The 18,695-nt window shown below is 39.8% G+C and overlaps 1 protein-coding gene across 5 annotated transcripts in view; it reads left to right on the forward strand.

Moving 5' to 3' along the window:
* SMARCA2 (SWI/SNF related BAF chromatin remodeling complex subunit ATPase 2) overlaps positions 1-18,695 on the forward strand; it is a 164,297-nt gene that overhangs the window by 71,251 nt on the left and 74,351 nt on the right. For all 5 annotated transcript variants that reach the window (XM_079112997.1, XM_079113001.1, XM_079113000.1 and 2 more), the window contains exons 20-23: positions 9,111-9,218; positions 9,939-10,025; positions 13,872-13,918; positions 16,155-16,321. In XM_079112997.1, the coding sequence (XP_078969123.1) occupies positions 9,111-9,218; positions 9,939-10,025; positions 13,872-13,918; positions 16,155-16,321 (409 nt within the window). The remainder of the gene's footprint in view (positions 1-9,110; positions 9,219-9,938; positions 10,026-13,871; positions 13,919-16,154; positions 16,322-18,695) is intronic.

The raw sequence follows: 18,695 nt of genomic DNA on the forward strand, positions 1-18,695 counted from the left end.
TCTTGGCTCCACGGTTTTGGCTTGAATTTGAGTATTAGTTTAATATCTCTGTGATCTTATTTGGGAACCCTACACATTAGAAATCTAAGTTTTATCTCTTAAAGATAGATTATTTAGCATTGCATATTATATGTTGCTTGAGGTATTTTTATTTGCATTTCTTTAGATCAGCCAATTCTGAAATGTCTTATTTTTATGGTTGTGGTCTTTCTGGGTAACAACTATTTTTGGACAGATTGATTCATCCTCTTCATTTTAAAGTGGGAGTTGGCAAGATGCTGTACAAAAGTGATCATTTTGCCAAGAGACACATTTATTCCCTAAAATACCCCCTTTTCATTAATAGAAAACATTTTTAAACAATTATGTCATGCTTATCCTAGTAAAAGTCTTTGAGTATTGAAGTATCTTATTTTGCTGGTGCGTGCATCTTGGGGATTGAGTGCTATTGACACTCACTGTGACTTCCTGTGGTCTTGGCCTCTTTGGGTTTCTGATCAAGATGGAGCTGAGTTACTGAGCAGATAAGCTGGTGAGTGTGTGCTGTGGTCAAGTGGCTGCCTTGCTCTACTTCCTAGTGTGCTGTTACTGTGGTCCTGCAGGTTACAGATGGAATATTAATGATTTAAGTATGTCCTGGACTTCCTTTTTTTTTTTTTTTTCTTTAGAAGAGGTATATAATAAAAGGTAGTTAACCGAAGCTCTTTATTTATTCATTCCATAAAACTTCTTAATCTTGTTTATTTACTTCCAGGACTCACTAATATAGGGAGATCTTTAGACCACATTACAAATTAAAAGCATATGTCCTATTTTAAGAAAATCCAGTGCAGAAAAATTCAGACATTTGTAGCATAAAGATTACAAAGTAATCAGGTATATCACAAAGGAATTCTTTGCTTTACTAAAGTATTTACTTTGTAGTTCTTTATACAAGAGATTTTCCTGAGTACCCTTGAAGGATGATGAACTTAAAAAAAAAAAAAAAAAAAAAAAAAAGTATTTCAGATTGTCAAGAGTAAGTCTCCTGCATAAATATACTATACTATCCTGTAACTGGAGCATAGTATTGAAGGTGTGTTAAATATTCTGTGGGTGATTTTGTCTGTGGATGCCTTGATAGGTATACATAATTTAAAATTAACCATGTTACTTTTTCCCTGGAGGCAGTTAGGTGGAGTGGGAATCATGGACTCTGCCCCTCAGTAGGCACAAGTTCCCACTGCCTTCTCTGGCCCTTATTAACTGTGTGAACTTAGGCAAGTCATTTTACCCAAAGGGGTCTTAGTGTTCTCCTCAGTGAACTGGAACATATAAATATCTGCTTGCAGGATTGTCCTGAGGATTAAATGGACATAGTAGTACACACCCAACTAGTGACAGCGGCTGGTACTATGGTCCTTGTCTTCCATTAATGTTGCTGCCTCTGTCACTAGGGGAGTTCCATTTTCTTGCCCACTTCAAGTTCTTTCTCACTGTTATCTTGTCTTTGCTGGGCTTTCAATGGCCCTTCCACATCTCTGTCCCCATAACTATTCAAAGTGTGTGGAGACCAGTCACATTGTGTGTGACTGTGGTTGTCATGACCGACATTCAGTCTCTACACTTTGTGCCTTGTTAGGATTATTTTTTAACCAGGGAAAAATCAGAAATTTAAGTGTTGTTCTTGAAAGTGAGGGGCTTCTTCTGCTACCACCTGCTTATAATCACAAATGACATACGTCTCTTCCTTGGCCCATGTTAGAACCTATGGAGGAATCATGGCTGATGGCAGGAAAAAGCTAAATACTAGCAGTCATACTCAAAGGTTTTTATGAAAAAGAATGAGGAAAGTGTTTTTAATTTTGTTTTTTAATTTACATATAGTAAAAGTCACTCCTTTCGATGTATATAGTTCAGTGAGTTTTGACAGATGCGTAGTTACATTAAGCGTGTCCACACCCAAACTACAGAACAGTTCCATCACCCGCCTCTCCAGAAAAAGATCCCTGGTGCCATCCTTTTAATCAGCCCCTCCCTTTACTCTTAGCCTCAGGTGACCCCTAATCTGCTGTCTTTCCACAATGAGTAGAATTAACCTGTAAATAACCTTTTGTATCTGCTTTCTTGCAGTCAACCTAATGTGTTTTGAGTCATCCAAGCAGTTGCACATAACAACAGCTGGTTTATTTGTTTACCATTGATGACATTTTGTATCATTACACTATATGGACACACCAGTTTTTTTAACCATTTAGTGGAGGAGACATATGGGTTGTTCCTAGCTTTGGACAATTAAAGATAAAGCTGCTATACACATTCCTGTCTAGGGTTTTGTGTGAACATGGGTGTTCATTGCACTTGGGTCAACACCTCGGAGTGGGACTGCTCAATGGTAGGGTCATTGAACATGTGAGTCTGTCAGAAGCTTTTGCATTGTTTTCTACTCTTGTCTGAACCACATTGTAGTCCCACTCTCGAGGTGTGCACCTTCCAGTTCCTCCACATTCTCATCAGTACTTGGAATTGTCAGTTTTCAAAAACATATTTAGCTCATTTTAATAGGTTGTAGCGGTTACATCTTGACTTGCATTTCTCTAACGCTTAACCATGTTGAGAATGTTTACATGTACTTCCTTGGGTCAAACTAAAGCAGGTGTAGAAGGGTCACCATTTGATGACTGCAACTCTGCTGAGCACGAAAGTTAGTTTTACTCTAAGGCTAGTGAAACCCCCAATGAACAAGGGAATAAATGCACTGTGCCATACCACTAGCACCAATCTGCCCGCAGATCTCCTACTGTCAGGGAAGAGGCCAGTTCATAGAAAAAAGGACTACATAAAACAACTTAAGCTAAATAAAAATTGATTTTTTGATTTAGCTCTCATTGAGGTTGTCTGTGCTGACTCTCTCCTTTGTTAATTCATATCATCAAGAACCAGCTACACAGCTGGCTGTGTATATATTGATGTCTAAATATATTAAAATATGTATATGATGTCTGAGGTTCATCAGAGAGAGGTTGGCCTACCTGAAATCAATCCTGACTTTGATATAATTTGTGTCAAACACTTGAAAAAGCTTTGTTTAGATAGACAACTTGTACATTCATCATATGAAAGCTTAAAATGCTTAATGTAGTTAATCATTACTATCATTCCTCTCATGAAATGGATTCTAGAACCCTGAGCTTTCATAAATTGAATTGTATTGTTTAGAAATTTCAGTTCAGCCAAGCATGGTGACACATGCTTATAACTGAAAGGCTGAGGTAGGGGGATCACAAGTTCAAGGCTACCTCAGCAACTTAGAGAAACTCTGTCTCAAAATTAAAAAAAAAAAAAAAAAAAAAAAGTTTACAAAGGACCGTTGATATAGTTCATTGATGAAGCACCCCTGAGTTCAATGCCCACTACCAAAAAACAAACAAAAATCCCCTCAGTTCACAAAGTCCTAATATATCACACATGGTCATCTAGGTTCATTTTTCTAATAATCTATATTTTTGGAATGGAAATTGTAAATGAAGGACAGGATGCAGGCATAAATGAAGGACAGGATGAATAAAACTAAATTCTTCTACAGGGTTATTTGGAAAGAGATTCTTCATTCATATAATCAACAGATCTGCCTATTTGTAGGACCAATTTGATCATTTGTTAACATAGAATCCTTGGGATATAATTATCACATACATGAGATCAGCATCTTAATTTTACATACAGTTTGAACACAAATAGCCCCTGTGGCTCTCACAGGCTAACTGATGGGGGGAATTAGCCCCCAGAAATCACAAATTTCACTTCTCATAGCACAGTATGTTTAGAGGGACTTTCCCATTCATGCTCTGGTCAGGTGTCATTGCTTTTGTGGAGGGTAAACTCAGACCCCACCAAGTTGAAGTTGGCACCACTGTAATAGCAACCTGTTTTGCCTTTTCCCTGTCGGTCTGTGTGTCTACATTATGATCACTTTTTTCCCTTTTCCGAACCCATAGCTGTCAGATGCTTATTCTGTGCATTGTCCTGCACTCGGGCCGCATGGCAGGCATAGAGGTTACCCCAGAAATGGGACGCCTGGGATGAGGGGTCTACAAACTTGGCCTTGGAAGATGAGATCTACTTACACCAGATACTAGAGTGGCAAGGGAAGGCAACAGCATTCAACCCAGCAGGGTGAATGGCCCAGGCATTCAGATGCTTTAGGTCAGGAGTTTCCTGTAGGGGGGAGGTGTGAGGGAGGGTACACACTAGTGAGCCCTTCAGATGCAGAATGATATTACAAAATCCACACATTAATCTTTTTTCTTAAAAATAAAAACATTAAACTTTATTGGTATTTAATGTTCAGACTGACACCATACCATGTGTGAATATCAGAGGGTCCGTCATGCCTGAGATAGCCTACCTAGGTTATCCCAGAGGAAGCATGAGCAGGAACCTCCACCGGTATAGCACCTGACTACCCATTCATCCTTACTGCCTGGCTCAGTCCTTTTCTACCTATTGTGAGACCAGGTGGTGTTATTTTGTACCCAGATAAGCAGAGGTGATATAATCTGAATTTTTTTTTCTTGGAGTACTGGTCATTGAACCCAGGGCCTTGCCCAGTCTAGGCAAGTGTTGTACCACTGAGCTGTACATTAACCCCTTATCTGATTTTTTCACTAAACTGAAAATCTTAGTCCCCAGAGGATTTGAAAAGATTCTACAAAGGAGTAAAGGTTGAAATCAAATAATGTAAATAGAGGTGGACAATGGAAAGATCATCCCATCTCTTCTGCCATTCTTTTTATTTTTTTTTTATTTGTTGTTTTTAGGGACAGCAGGGTGTATTTTGATATATTATACATGCATAGGGTACAACCCATTACAATTTCGATCCCGTTATTATGGTTGAACATGATGTAGAGTTACACTGGTCATGTGTTCATATATGAATATAGGAAAGCTATAGGAAAGCTATGTCTGATTCTTTCTACTGTCTTTTCCTATTCCCATCCCCGCTCCCTACCTTTCATTCTCCTTTGTCTAATCCAATGTACTTCTGTACTTCCCTTCCTTACCCTCCCTTGTTATGCATTAGCATCTACATATCAGAGAAAATGTTCGACCTTTGGTTTGTTGGGGACAGGCTTATTTCACGTAGCCTGATATTCTTCAGTTCTGTTCATTTACTGGCAAATGCTATAATTTTAGTTTTCTTTATGGCTGAGTAATATTCCATTGTGTATATATACCACACTTTTTTTAATCCATTCATCTATTGAAGGGCATCTAAGTTGGTTCTGTAGCTTGGCTATTGTGATTTGAACTGCTTTAAACATTTATGTGGCTTCATCACTGTAGTATGCTGATTTTAAGTCCTTTGGGTATAAGCTGAGGAGTGGGATAACTGGGTCCAATGGTGGTTCCATTCCAGGTTTTCTAAGGAATCTCCACACTGCTTTCCAGAGTGGTTATACCAATTTGCAGTCACCCAGCAATGTGTGAGTGAACCTTTAACCCCATATCCTCACCAACATTTATTGTTAATGTATTATGGATAATTGCCGTTCTGACCAGAGTGAGATGAAATCTCAGTGTAGTTTTAATTTGCATTTCTCTAATTGCTAGAGATATTGAACATTTTTTCATATATGTTTTGACCATTCATTATTCTCTATGAAGGCCTATTCAGTTCCTTTGCCCATTTATTGATTGGATTATTTGGTTTTTTGGTTTTAAACTTTTTGGGCTCTTTGTATATCCTGGAGTGGATTTTTATCAACTGCATTGCAGGGTATGCAGGCAGGAATTGACCAAGAATATTATGTATTATCAAATTGGTGTCTTGAAATATGAATATAAATCCACTATCTCCAACATTGTCCCATGCCTGAAAACTAAATCTTCATATTAATATTAGTGCATGCATGTAATTTATAAATAAGTATATGAAACATATAGGGAAGATGGGCTTCATGATGAGAAAAGCCATCAGACAAATTTATGACTGTCTTCTTTGAGGGAAATGAAGAGGAAAATCAGTTTTGGCGATAGACTGATAGGGTGATTGGGGAGAATCTCAAAAAGAGCCCTCAAGGTGCAATAGAATTTAGAAAGAATCTTTAAGACCAAGGACGTTCTGCGGTTAGAGAAAAGTATAAAAGAAAAAAAAAAAAAAAAAGAAGTTAAGAGCTGTTTGGGACGATTCCAGAAGCAAATGTAAAATATAGTTGTGAAACTTATGAAAATGATTATGATCTTTTGATCACATGTATCAAAACCATTACCCTCTAATTATGTGGGGGAGGAGGCTTGGGTGCCTTCCCCTTTCAAGAGCAGCCGTCAGATCACAGACAGGACTACTCACAGGACACCTGGATCCTGTCTCCGTGGTGTGATCACACAAACCCGCTGCTTTCCAAACTCTTACACCTCCAGCCCTTCACAGTGGCTGACTGATGGGTAGGAGGTTCAGGGTTCTTCCCCTAGTTCTGGATATGCCACCCGCCCCATGCACCTTGAAACAAGATTTGGCCATCTCCCCACATTCAGGAGCATATGAACAAGCCAGCAGAATAGCCTAGGGGAAAGTGAACATCAGGCAGAGCTAGGAAGTCTGGAAATCTCCTTGGTCTTCCATAGTGTAGATATAAAGAATGGTTTCTATGTCAAATCCTCATTGTACATTGAATAGCTGAATCATTTGGGACCAGTAGCTTAACCTCTGTGATGCTGATATTTCCTGCCTATTAAAGAAGACATTAAAAAGTGACTATACCATAGAGCTCTTGTGTTTTTTTTTTTAATTGTAAATAAATGGGATGCATTTTGATTCTCTGTACATGGAGTAAAGGCATACCATTCGTGTAATCATAAATTTACACAGGGCAATGTTGTTTGATTCATTCTGCCATTTTTCCACCTTCCCCCCTACCCCACCCACCCCTCTTTTCCCTCTATACAGTCATTCCTTCCTCCATTCTTGTCCCCCTCCCTAACCCTAAACCTAACCCTAACCCTAACGCTAACCCCTCCCACCCCCCATTATATGTCATCATCCGCTTATCAGTGAGATCATTCGTCCTTTGGTTTTTTGAGATTGGCTTATCTCACTTAGCATGATATTCTCCAATTTCATCCATTTGCCTGCAAATGCCATAATTTTATCATTCTTTATGGTGGAGTAATATTCCATTGTATATATATATATACCACAGTTTCTTTATCCATTCATCAGTTGAAGAACATCTAGGTTGGTTCCACAATCTGGCTGTGGTGAATTGAGCAGCAATGAACATTGATGTGGCTGTATCTCTGTAGTATGCTGATTTTAAGTCCTTTGGGTATAGGCCAAGGAGTGTTTTTGTTTTTTGTTTTTTGGGGTACTGGGGATTGGACCCAGGGGTACTTAATCACTGAGCCACATCCCCAGCCCTTTTTATATTTTATTTTGAGACAAGGTCTCCCTAAGTTGCTTAGGGACTTGCTAAGTTGCTGAGGCTGCCTTTGAACTTGTGGTCCTCCTGCCTCAGCCTCTCAAGCCATGGGGATTACAGGTGTGCACCATTGCTCCCAGCTCTTGTTATGATTTCAGTGAGAAAAGGCACATGCAGCATTTTGTACAGGACCTGGTACTTGGAAAGAGCTCCATCATATCGGCCCTTCATATTACTTATATCTTTGTACTTGTTAAAGTCTGAAGTTGTTTAACGGTTTTTTTCACCATGATCAAATTTCATGGTGAGTCAAGAACTCTGGAAAAAGTAGGTTAATGGTAATCATTTCACAATGTATATGTATATCAAAACATCACATAGCACACCTTAAATATAGACAGTTTTTGTTAGTTATAACTCAACAAGGCTGCACAAAAATAAGAATTTTTTTAGAAAGGAGAAGGAGAAATAATGAGATACTTTAAGCATATAGAGTGATCAAGTACGTAAAACACAAAGCATGTATTAGGTTCATACTTGTTTATTAAACTTGGGGGTTTGTTTTTCTTTCCTGACCAAGAAGGTCATTGAAAACTAAAGCATGTTTAGGGGGTAAAACTAAATCTTAACTTGCTCTTCTTAACTGTTTTATGAAATAGCAAACCTTTCTCTAACCTGACTTGATGCATGAAAGTGAGAGACACAGGTTCCCCCAGTTGGACAGGTTCCTTCTGAAGCAATGATGGAATGAATATATCCCACTTTTCTTCATCTGTGACCTCTTCTTTCTGGCCCTCAAAGCTGAAAATAACCTGATTTTTTTTAATCAGTTTATTAAACATCAGGCAGCTTGCTGATTACTCTTAATCACATTCCGTAGATTTCTAGGCATTAATCTGACTTTCATTGTGAAAATTGCACATTTGTATTCTTGGGATTTTTTTTAATAAAGAAAAACAATAATAGGAAATAATCAAGGCAGATTTGATGCATTCGGAGCATGATAAAGTAATACAGGTGTTGATAAACCACGGGCACATGAATTTCCTTTAACTGTTTTAAGTTGGATTTCATCCTGTTTCAACAGGAAATGGCTTTTAGGTGACCAAGAGTTGTGTTCAGTTGTGGATCAATTCTCTTCCTCCACCTGTTGTCCTCACTCCATTGTGTCCTCTCATTTCTTGAGAGTAGTGGTTAGTGATAATCAGCCTGGGCCTGCTGTAAAATCCCAGCTTATTCAAGGCTAGCATTAGGCATAGTCATACATGATCAAATAAAAAATGTTTTAAAAAGAAAATCCTAGGCTGTTGGTCAGCCACTGTTTTCCTAAACTGTTTATATGAAAGGAGGTATCATTGGGAGGCAGAAGAAATGCCAGAAATACCATATATTGAACAATTTTGAGTATGAGCAACTGGCAAGCCATTCCCTCCCTCAGATATGAAACCAAGTCCAGACATGTTTGAAAACATGAGTCTAGCTTCAGCTACACACATCCTGTCGAAGTTCTGACTATCATAGTGGTAACTTTAACAGTGAGGACCATGGTCTCCTCCAGGATCCCATCCCAGTCCTACTCTGTGAATCCAAGAAGGGGAAAAAAGTGCCCTGGTACTTCCAGGAGTGGCACCAGACCTGGGTCTCAACCGTTGTCTTAGAATGTACCTTCTCTCTCCTACTCTTACCTGCTCGCTCTTCTTTCCCCAGGTTGAATATGTGATCAAGTGTGACATGTCAGCTCTGCAGAAGATTCTGTATCGCCACATGCAAGCCAAGGGAATCCTTCTCACAGATGGTTCTGAGAAAGATAAGAAGGTACATCGAGGAAGGAAGTTAGAGTAGCTTGAGGTGCTGAGGGGTGTCTTTCTCAACACTGTTGAGTATTTCTGAGAAGCATCCCTACTCCGGCTGATTTATTAAAAAGTCTCTGGGCCTTTTTTGTAGCTATTGTTGCTGCCCAGGGAAATCTCTTAACCTCTTAACTACATTGGGACAGGAAGAAAGGAATATGTTCCTGTTACCAAAAGAGTTATCTCTGCTCATGTTAATTTTGCAGAAATCACCTTCTGCCTAAGTGTCGGGTGGCATCTGAGAAGGTTTTGAAATCCAGTTTCACTCCCTGGGCATCTGTTCTGTGTCCTGACTTCCAAAATCCTACAGAGTACACAGTCATATCAGCCATTAACTTGATGTAATGCTTTAAGATTTACTTTGTCTGTAGGATAAGCTAATCATAAGGAAGATGTTATATCTAACTCAGAAGCAGTCATGTAACAACAGGAACTTTGGACCACAAGGTGTGTGTGTTATTGAGAAGACCTGTGGTCTTTTGTTCTTTCTATAAGAAGCCTAGCTTTTATTGTTTTGTGTTACCTCTGTGTGTGTGTGGGGGGGGGGGGGATCTAACTTGGGACTTTGCACATGCTAAGCAAGTGCTCTACCACTGAACTACACTCCCAACCCTAACTTCTAAATATTGGAAATATCTGATCAATGAATAGTTAGTTCTATTCTTCTCTTTGCATTTGTTCTCAGGGGAAAGGAGGTGCAAAGACACTTATGAACACTATCATGCAGTTGAGAAAAATCTGCAATCACCCATATATGTTTCAGCACATTGAGGTAAGTTTGTGTCCTGTGTTTTGATCCAGGTTGTGCTAATCCTACTAGTGCTAGTGGAAAAAAAAAATCAAGCCAGATATAGAGGTGCATGCCTGTAATCCCAGCTACTGAGGAGCCTGAGGCAGGAGGATGACTAGTTGGAGGCTAGCCTGGGTAACAGCAAGACCCTGTCTCAAAGTAAAATTTTAAAAAGAGCTGAGGATATTGGTCAGTGGTAGAGTGCTTGCCTAGCTTGTATTAGGGCCAGGGTTTAATCCCCAGTACCACAAAAAATAAGAAGAAAGAAAAAGAAAAGAAAGAAAAATAGATCTAAAGAATATATGTCTAGAATTCAAAAGGGCATGATCTAATAGTTCTTCAGGCAGAATTAATAACATGAATTTCCTGGTTATGGATTCTCATTGGCACCTGAGCATCTGGAATTTTATAACCAAAGGTTTAAAGTAGCGGGGAATGTTGTAAGCAATGGCTTATGTGGGTTTGGGTAGGCACTGTGAATCGCTATGTTACAGTGGGAGCTCTGAAATTAATGACAGACATGTCCAGTATCCTCCAAAGGATGCTGTCAAAGATATCAAAATGATGCATTTGTAAATACTGAAGAGAAAGGTGTTCTTTAAATATTTTCTTTGTGGAAGACACTGCCTGTAGTCTGTTACTTAGATGGGTATTTTTTCTGTCTTCTTTCTACTGTGATGACGATGTGAATTGGTGCTTTTATTCTGATGCTCAGGTCTCTGCACGGCTGTGTGTAGGGGAGAGGACACTGTCTGGCCTGTTCACTACATGTGAACATGCTTCCTACGTTGACAGTGTCTCGCTCTGGTAGGGACAATTGGCTCCAACAGAAGAGGAGCTGCCGTCGCCGTCTCCATTTTTCAGTGTTGCTGAGGGAGCACATGGTCCTGGGGGCATTGTTTGCCAGTCTAGGGTCTTCCCACTGCAAATTGAGCTAGAGACAGAGAGGAAAATCACTTCACGACTCCAGAGTCTACACCAGTTCATTTAAAAACAATAAATAGAAGCTTCTGGAAAATTAAAACATAATCATAGGATTTAAAAAAAAAAAAAGAGAGAGAGAGAGAGAGTTGAAATACTTGCAATTTTGAACATCCTTCTTCCCTCCTTTATTTTTGGCAATAACACTTGTTAGGTCAGAGTATTCATTCCATGCCCCTCCCTGTGCTAGAGTCCTTTCTCAACTGTGCAGGGAAACTAGAAGAACTTCTCACCCTGCTGTGGCCTTCAAGTCCTTAGGAGAGACTATCCAAGATGTACAAATGAGGATCCATGGACATGGGGAAGAGGACCCAGACATAGAGGAGAGCGTCCTTGGACAGGGAGGGCATCCATGGACACGGGGGAAGAAGGATTCTCCTGGAGTTCTCAGATTCATAGAGGGTTACCCAGCACAATTGAGACCAGACCCTGATACAGGGAGAGGGCATATTCATAGATCTAAGTGAAATGACAATGGCAACAACAGTTTTAAAAACAATCCTACTGCCCAGCCATGGTTATTTAGGTCTACAGATGAAGGAGAATTCAGTGGGCATTAATGAGTTCATATCCCAGGCCACTCTGTCTCTGTGACTTGATAGAGAAAGTCACTCAAGCCCGCTTGATTTGAAATGAGAGGGGAAGCAGGAGACTGTGGAACCAGCAGGTGGATGAACTTCTAAATGAGAACACCAGCAGCATCTTGGAAACTAACATGTTAATCAGGCATAAGATGTCAGTGAATCAGTGCTGGGTCGATACGGGGTTGGGGGTGTGGGGAAAGTCTTAATGATGAAAATGATGGGGGTCGTGTCAGGTTGCCCTGTCACCTACTGTCCCACTTTTCCTGAGAACAATTTTAAGGCATTTACTCTGATCTATAGAGGGCTTTGGGGACTTAGAAATTATGAAAATTAAGTGCCTTACTTCATTTCAGTTACCATAAAAAAAAAAATTAACTTTCAGAATGTGCTGGGCCATATGGGGAAGGAAAGCAGGTGATGTCTTCTCTCTTCAGCTTCTGTCTGGAGTGTTGGGAAGGACGAAGTGTCATATAGGAGACAGCTTGGAGCAATGAGCCCCGGTGCCTGCCTATTTATAAGTAGCCAGCAGTAAACAGACAGATTGATTTGCAGTGTTTTTTAAATTTTTATTTATTCTGATTGGTTATACATAACAGTAGAATGCATTTTGACACACTGTACACAAATGGAGCACAACTGCTCATTCCTCTGGCTGTACATGGTGCAGAGTCACACCAGTAGTGTAATCATACATGTATAGAGGGTAATGATGTCTCCTACCATCCTCCCCACCCCCCACCTGTCCCCTCACTCCCCTCTGCACATCCAGAGTTCCTTCATTCTTCCCTACCACCCCCCCCACTATGAATCAGCATCATCAGAGAAAACATTTGGCCTTTGGTTTTTTGAGATTGGCTAATTTCACTTTGCATGATATTCTCTTGTTCCATTGATTTGTAGTAACATGAAAAAAAAAATCTTTGAGGAGACTATTCCTAGAAATAAGAGACACACAGTCACTGGCTGATCTATTGGAGTTATGGGTTGAGGTGCTATATGCATTTGCCTTTGTTTTGTTTTTTTGCCACACAGTCCTTTGTTGATGCCAAATTATTTCAGAAGCCCAGTCTTGATATTGGTCTCAGTGCCTCCCTGGGAAACTTTGAAATGGAGATAATATGAAAGCAGTATTTTTAAAAATGATCCTGATACCTAATCTTATCAGGGTCCAGTGACACATACCATTGCTTTGGTTTTTCCAGCCTCTTAGGAGACAGGGTTGGAACCTACGAATCTAGAAAGGAGTGGCCAGAGGTAGAAGTGGAAGTGTAGATCTAGAAGGTGGGGAGGGATTTTGTCATTGTCATCTGCGTCGGCTTTGCCACAGGGCAGTGCTCTGAGTGGCTGGAGCCTGCCAGGAATGATGAGCATATTTGAGAATAGAGACCAAAGGGAAAGATTGGTCTCCTTGGAGGAAAAGCTGGTGGCTAATGTTGAGATGTGACTTGTTTACCCCTAGATGGTCTCTGTTTCCATAAAGCAGGAATGGGGAGAGTCCAGAGTAGTCAAATATTTCTTCCTCTGAATCAGGAGGGAGTTAAGTAACTAAGTTATGTCTTTTAAAAGTAGAAGCCAAACATTGAGTGTAGAGTACATGTAGGGCCTTGTATTTTTTTTTTTTTTAATAAAAGAAAGCACAATATGGGAGAGGTGTTAGGATTTCACTCAATTAAGAATTGCATTATGAAATAGTCATTATTTTTATTGGTAACTGTTTTCACCTTACATTTATGTTTCCGTATTAATTCTGACTTGTTTGTGTTGCATTCATCCTCCAACCTAGACTCTGAGCTCCTTGTGGGTAGGGCCCCAGAAACAACTGCCTGCTCAGTGCTGGGCCAGTCGATACTCAGTCCCTGTTGCCTTAGTGAGCTCACACTCTCATCTGGGAGTCCCAAGACAAACCCACATGACCCACTTCCAGCAGAACAAAAATCTGACCTCAAAGACATCGAGTTTCCTGTTCACTCTACATTGAATATTTGCTTGTTCATTTATTATTTTGTTGGTTTTAACTATAGGAATACATAGGGTATACTCACTAAAAGAGAAACCATTAGGCCAATAATAGTAGTTCCATGGTACAGCACTTGCCTAGCACATGTGAAGCCCTGGGTTTGATCCCTAGCACTGCAAAGTAATTAATAATAATAATAATAATAATAATAAGCCCTGGGTTTCATCCCTAGCACTGCAAAATAACAATAACAACAACAGTGTAATTAAATTTTAATGTCATTTTCTTCTTTTCTCTCTTTTAAAGGAATCCTTTGCTGAGCACCTGGGCTATTCAAATGGGGTCATCAATGGGTAAATCTTTTATTTTTTTTTCCTTTGAAAATATGGTGTTATTGGTCCTACCTTAACTACTGTTTTTCTATAGTGTTTTTTCCTGTTATGCAAATACATACCACCAGTGTCCTTGGCCCTCCTTGCTCCTCAGTGAAGGGGCAGAAGTTGTTAACCAAAATGATATCAGCATTCTCTTTTACTTTGTTGGCATAAATTACTACTTGCCTTGAGCAAGTGGCTATTCAAAGGACATAGATCTCATTTAATAGACTTAATAGTATCCTAGTGTTCTAAAATGTAGCTGAAGCCTCTGAGGGTTGTCACTTCAAACTGAGAGTGTGGCTTGGGCTTGAAGAAAATTTATCTTACTAAATTTTATGTTGGATAATTTAACATTCATGTGCATGAGAGGAAATGTCTCATCTGCTACAAGTGTGTACAGTTTTGCAGTCTTTCATTCCAGAATGATCTGCATAAGAGAGATTTTTTTCAATAGCAGCGGACATTGAAGAGAATTATCCTTGCAGCCACAGAAAGATGAAGACCGCACTAACAGAAAGTTTCATTGGCTTTGCTCCAGAGATGATGTATTAGGATAGAGGGGTCATTGCTGGATCCCAGGAGTAGACAGGGCCACTGGGAGAAATTGGTACTGGAACCCAGGCAGAGTGACACCACTGGGCTCTCCTCCCTCTCCTCACCACTTTTCCCTGGACCCGGGGGCCACTTCTGCTCCTGCAGCGTGGCCAGGGTTGCAGGGTGGAAACATGGCTCACGGTGGAAGCTCTGAGGGACAGTGCTCTGTGAGGGAAGGAAGATATAGGTTTGAAAATATGACTATTAAAAGTACCATAACCACAAGACTGGGGATCCTAATTAGAATAATATGTACTCCATGTTTGTTTAAATATGTCAGCTTATACTCTACTGTCCTATAGAACTGAAAAGAACAAAAAATAGATAAAATTAATTTAAAAAAAAAAAAAAGGTAGCATACCCAATGATAGTATTGTAGACTGTGCCCTGGTGAGCTTTCTAAGCAATATTAACCCTAAAATTGTTTTAATAGCATGTAATATAGCCCTGTTGATAAAAAGAAAATAGTTGTTTATTGTGGAGGAGAAAGACCCTCCTCTTTAGCCTTTCTCTGTTCATGTCATCATCTCTGTCACTGTCCCTTCATATTTTTGACTTGCTCTGCAGCAATGAGCCAGTGCTCTTGTCCCCTCCCTAGGCCACTCTTATACCATGTTCATGGTGGCCTTGCAAAAAGATAGACCAGCTTTCACCTCTCCCCAGTTTAAAGCACAGCAGTGCAGTGGACGGTTCCCAAGCCCATCTCCCTTCTTTGTCCTGCCACAGCGCTCTCCCTTCTCTTAGGTTTAAGCCATTATTTCTTTTACTCACCATTACTTTTTCCAATTTCTCAGGCTTCTTTACTCCTCGGGGCCTTTACATGTGTCTCACCTCTTCCTGGAATTTCCTCCTCCAAACCCCCTACCCCCATTTGTCACCTGCATGCCTTTTTACCTATTTACACAATGGGTAAAATGTCTCTCTTCAGGGAGGTCACTTTTCTGTAAAAGGATCAGATCAGAAATATTTTCAGCTGTGTGGGCCATGAAGTGTCTGTCCCCCTCACTCTACTCAGCCAGTACAGCATGAAAGCAGACGGACAAAGCAAATGAGTGAGTGTGGCTGTGTTCTGATAAAACTTTATAAAAAGAGGTGGCAGGCCAGGGCCCACCCAGGACTGCCAAACTCCTCTCCAATCTGAAGAAGGTAATGAGCCCTCTTACCACAACTTGCTACATTTCTTCAATGAACTAATCACAGTTGGTCATTACCCATTTTGTTTATCTCTGTACACATGCCCAGCATTGTGCATGGTACATACTAGGTGCTCAGTAATTATTTTGAATTGATCACTGAGTGACCTTAATTAACCTTTTTATGCTTGTAATACATAAGGACTTAGAACTGAGAAAGTGAGAAGGCTTAGGAACATCAAAGGGTTTCCTTTTCTTTCTAGAATCTGCTGTATTACCTAGCAGGTACAATACACCCTTTATGGGTTTTGTATGAATATACTTTATAAATACTTTGTTTTAGAGCTGGTATTCACTCATTCATTCCACGTTTATTTACTGAATGTTTATTGCATACAAGGCACTATGAGAACAGCAAAAAGCTACTGGATCCTTCAAGAAGACAGCAGTAATACTGTCTTCTTGTTTTGCATTTTTGGGTTCAGGGCTGAGCTGTATCGGGCCTCAGGAAAGTTTGAGCTACTTGATCGTATTCTGCCCAAATTGAGAGCGACTAATCACCGCGTGCTGCTTTTCTGCCAGATGACGTCCCTCATGACCATCATGGAGGATTACTTTGCTTTTCGGAACTTCCTTTACCTGCGTCTTGATGGTGAGTGCATGAGGCATTAGGCTCAGCAGCCCTGCTGCTGAAAACGAAGGCAGCAGGCACTTAGGTCTAGCCTCAGCCAAAACACAGGAGGAGAATCAGAGTTTGTCCTTTTTTGTTTTATTTTTGTGGTACTGGGATTGAACCCATGTCCTCATACATGGTAGGCAAGTGCTCTACCACAGAGTAGCCCAGGTACAGCTTTTTATATCCTCTGCCATTCAATAAGCTGACATCATTGGGCAGTTGTTCTACATTCAGGCCAACACAAATGAATTCAGAGTCACTTAAGAGTATTACAATTAAACAGAACCAAAATTTTTAAATCCTCCTTGCTCTTAGGATCAACTGTTGCTTATGCATCATGTTGAACATATAGAGGATCCTTTACCTTTTTCTGGGAAGACATATTTTAAGGAAATAAAGGCTATGTCTCCTTTTTGCAGTATAGCAGTGTAATCATTCACCTCCAGTTATATCTGTCATTAAAGCCTCTTTTTCTCAGTAGGACATGCCTATGTGTCACATTGTTAGGAGATGTGATTTCATTGTTCCCTGGATTTTGCAGACTAAAGTCTGATTTCAAAAGTTAAATTGAAATGCCACATCATAAACATTAGTAAGCAAATATGAATGGAAGAAAATGTGAAATTAGTGATGTTCCCTAAGTTACTTTTATGAAATTAATACTGGCTGTAATATTTCAGAGATTAAAGATATTACAGTTTTCATACTGTGGCAAGTGAGAATGTGTTCAAAGAGTGGTGAGGAGGAAACGGAGCTAATTTACAGCCAGGATGTGTTTAATCCCTGGGTACAAAGATCACAGAACTGCTAATACCTGTTTTTTTTAATCTAATGCAGTATTAATGTTATTGTTAAATGAACAGGAAATTTAAAGTTTCTATTCCATTAGAAGGTTTTGTTTTATTTTCAATCCAATATTCTGTCTCCCTTTTGCCATTAATTAAATATAATTGGAAATACACCAAACTGCGACTTCTCATACATTTTCTTATTTGAGTTTTTAGGTGGATTCTCTGTCTGGCCTACCTTTTAGGGTATTAATCTAATCATCTGGCAGACTTGATGATTTAAAAGCTCTTTTACCTCTCCCCTCCGAAGTCACTGAAAGCTGACGAATGGTTAAGTAAACATTAATTTTGAATTTATAGATACAGACATATTATCCACAGTCTGTCTCTTTTGGCAAGTCTCCTGATTGTTTTCTCTTGGGCTGGTAGTTCCCCACCAGCCTCTCTCCCTGTGTGGCAAAGTGTGGCACTCTTCATTCCACCTTTTGCTCTGCACTGGGGAGGGCTTGATTTCCCCCTGGATTTATAGCCCTCCTCAGGTGTCCTGTATAAATACATTTGCTACTTTGTGGCCCTTCATTCCAGTCTCACCTCTCTTAAGGACTGCAACCTGGGAATATTTGAATCAATCAAACTGGTAAGAAGTGATTTCCTTCAAACAAATAGTTCTAACATTCTCTCGACAGCCTGAAAAAATTGAATAGTCTGTTGGTTTGTAGTCCTTGCTGTTGTTAGTAATTAATAGTCCTGACCACAAATGTTTATGGAGCACCGATGACGCTCGGGTAATCGGCAGAGTGCTTGGTGTGCGTTATTGATTTTCTCAACAAATCAGGTAGTGGATCCCCATTTAACAGATGAGAAAACAAAGGTCAGTGGTGAAACCAGGGTCTAACCTGTATTTTTTCCAATTCCAAATGAGCTCAGTTTTGGTACTTCCAGTGAGGTAAACCCCATCTCGGAAATAAATTTCCTTATCGAAGTGACAGCATTTTAAGAATGATTATGAACTTGTTTAAAATTATTGATTTGACTAATTGAAAAGTACTAGAAATTGGAGACACAAGATGAATGAGCCACTTACTATTCGGCCATCAGAGCTCTTAACACTGAGTTGAAAGAGACAAGTAAGTTGTGTAGCGCTGCAGATGGATGGATGGAGACTGGTGCACAGGCTTCTTTCCACTAGAAACAGCAGCCATTCATTTGAGGAGCAGAGGGTTGTTGGAGAATCAATCAATACACACATTAATTATTATACACCCTTCCAACTGCACACACCCACACACACTCCCTCACCAATTAGTAAAATGTCTTCAGATTTTCTTTGCTGAATTTGGTATCTCAGATTGTGACTTCAGGAAAAAAAATTACTTGTTGACAGCTTAAGCAAGTACTTTCTGCAAAGATTATGGTTGCAAGAATAGGCTTAGCTACTATTTCATTACTGTTTTTGTTTTCATTGGAAGTGATTTTTGAGTGAGAGGTAGTGGTGAGGTTTTATCCCAGAAGATGAAATTTTCCAAGAGCAGCTGAAACTCAGTTAAAATTAGGAATTGTGA

Source organism: Sciurus vulgaris (assembly GCF_902686455.1).
Source record: "Sciurus vulgaris genome assembly, chromosome: 15".
NCBI lineage: Eukaryota > Metazoa > Chordata > Mammalia > Rodentia > Sciuridae > Sciurus > Sciurus vulgaris.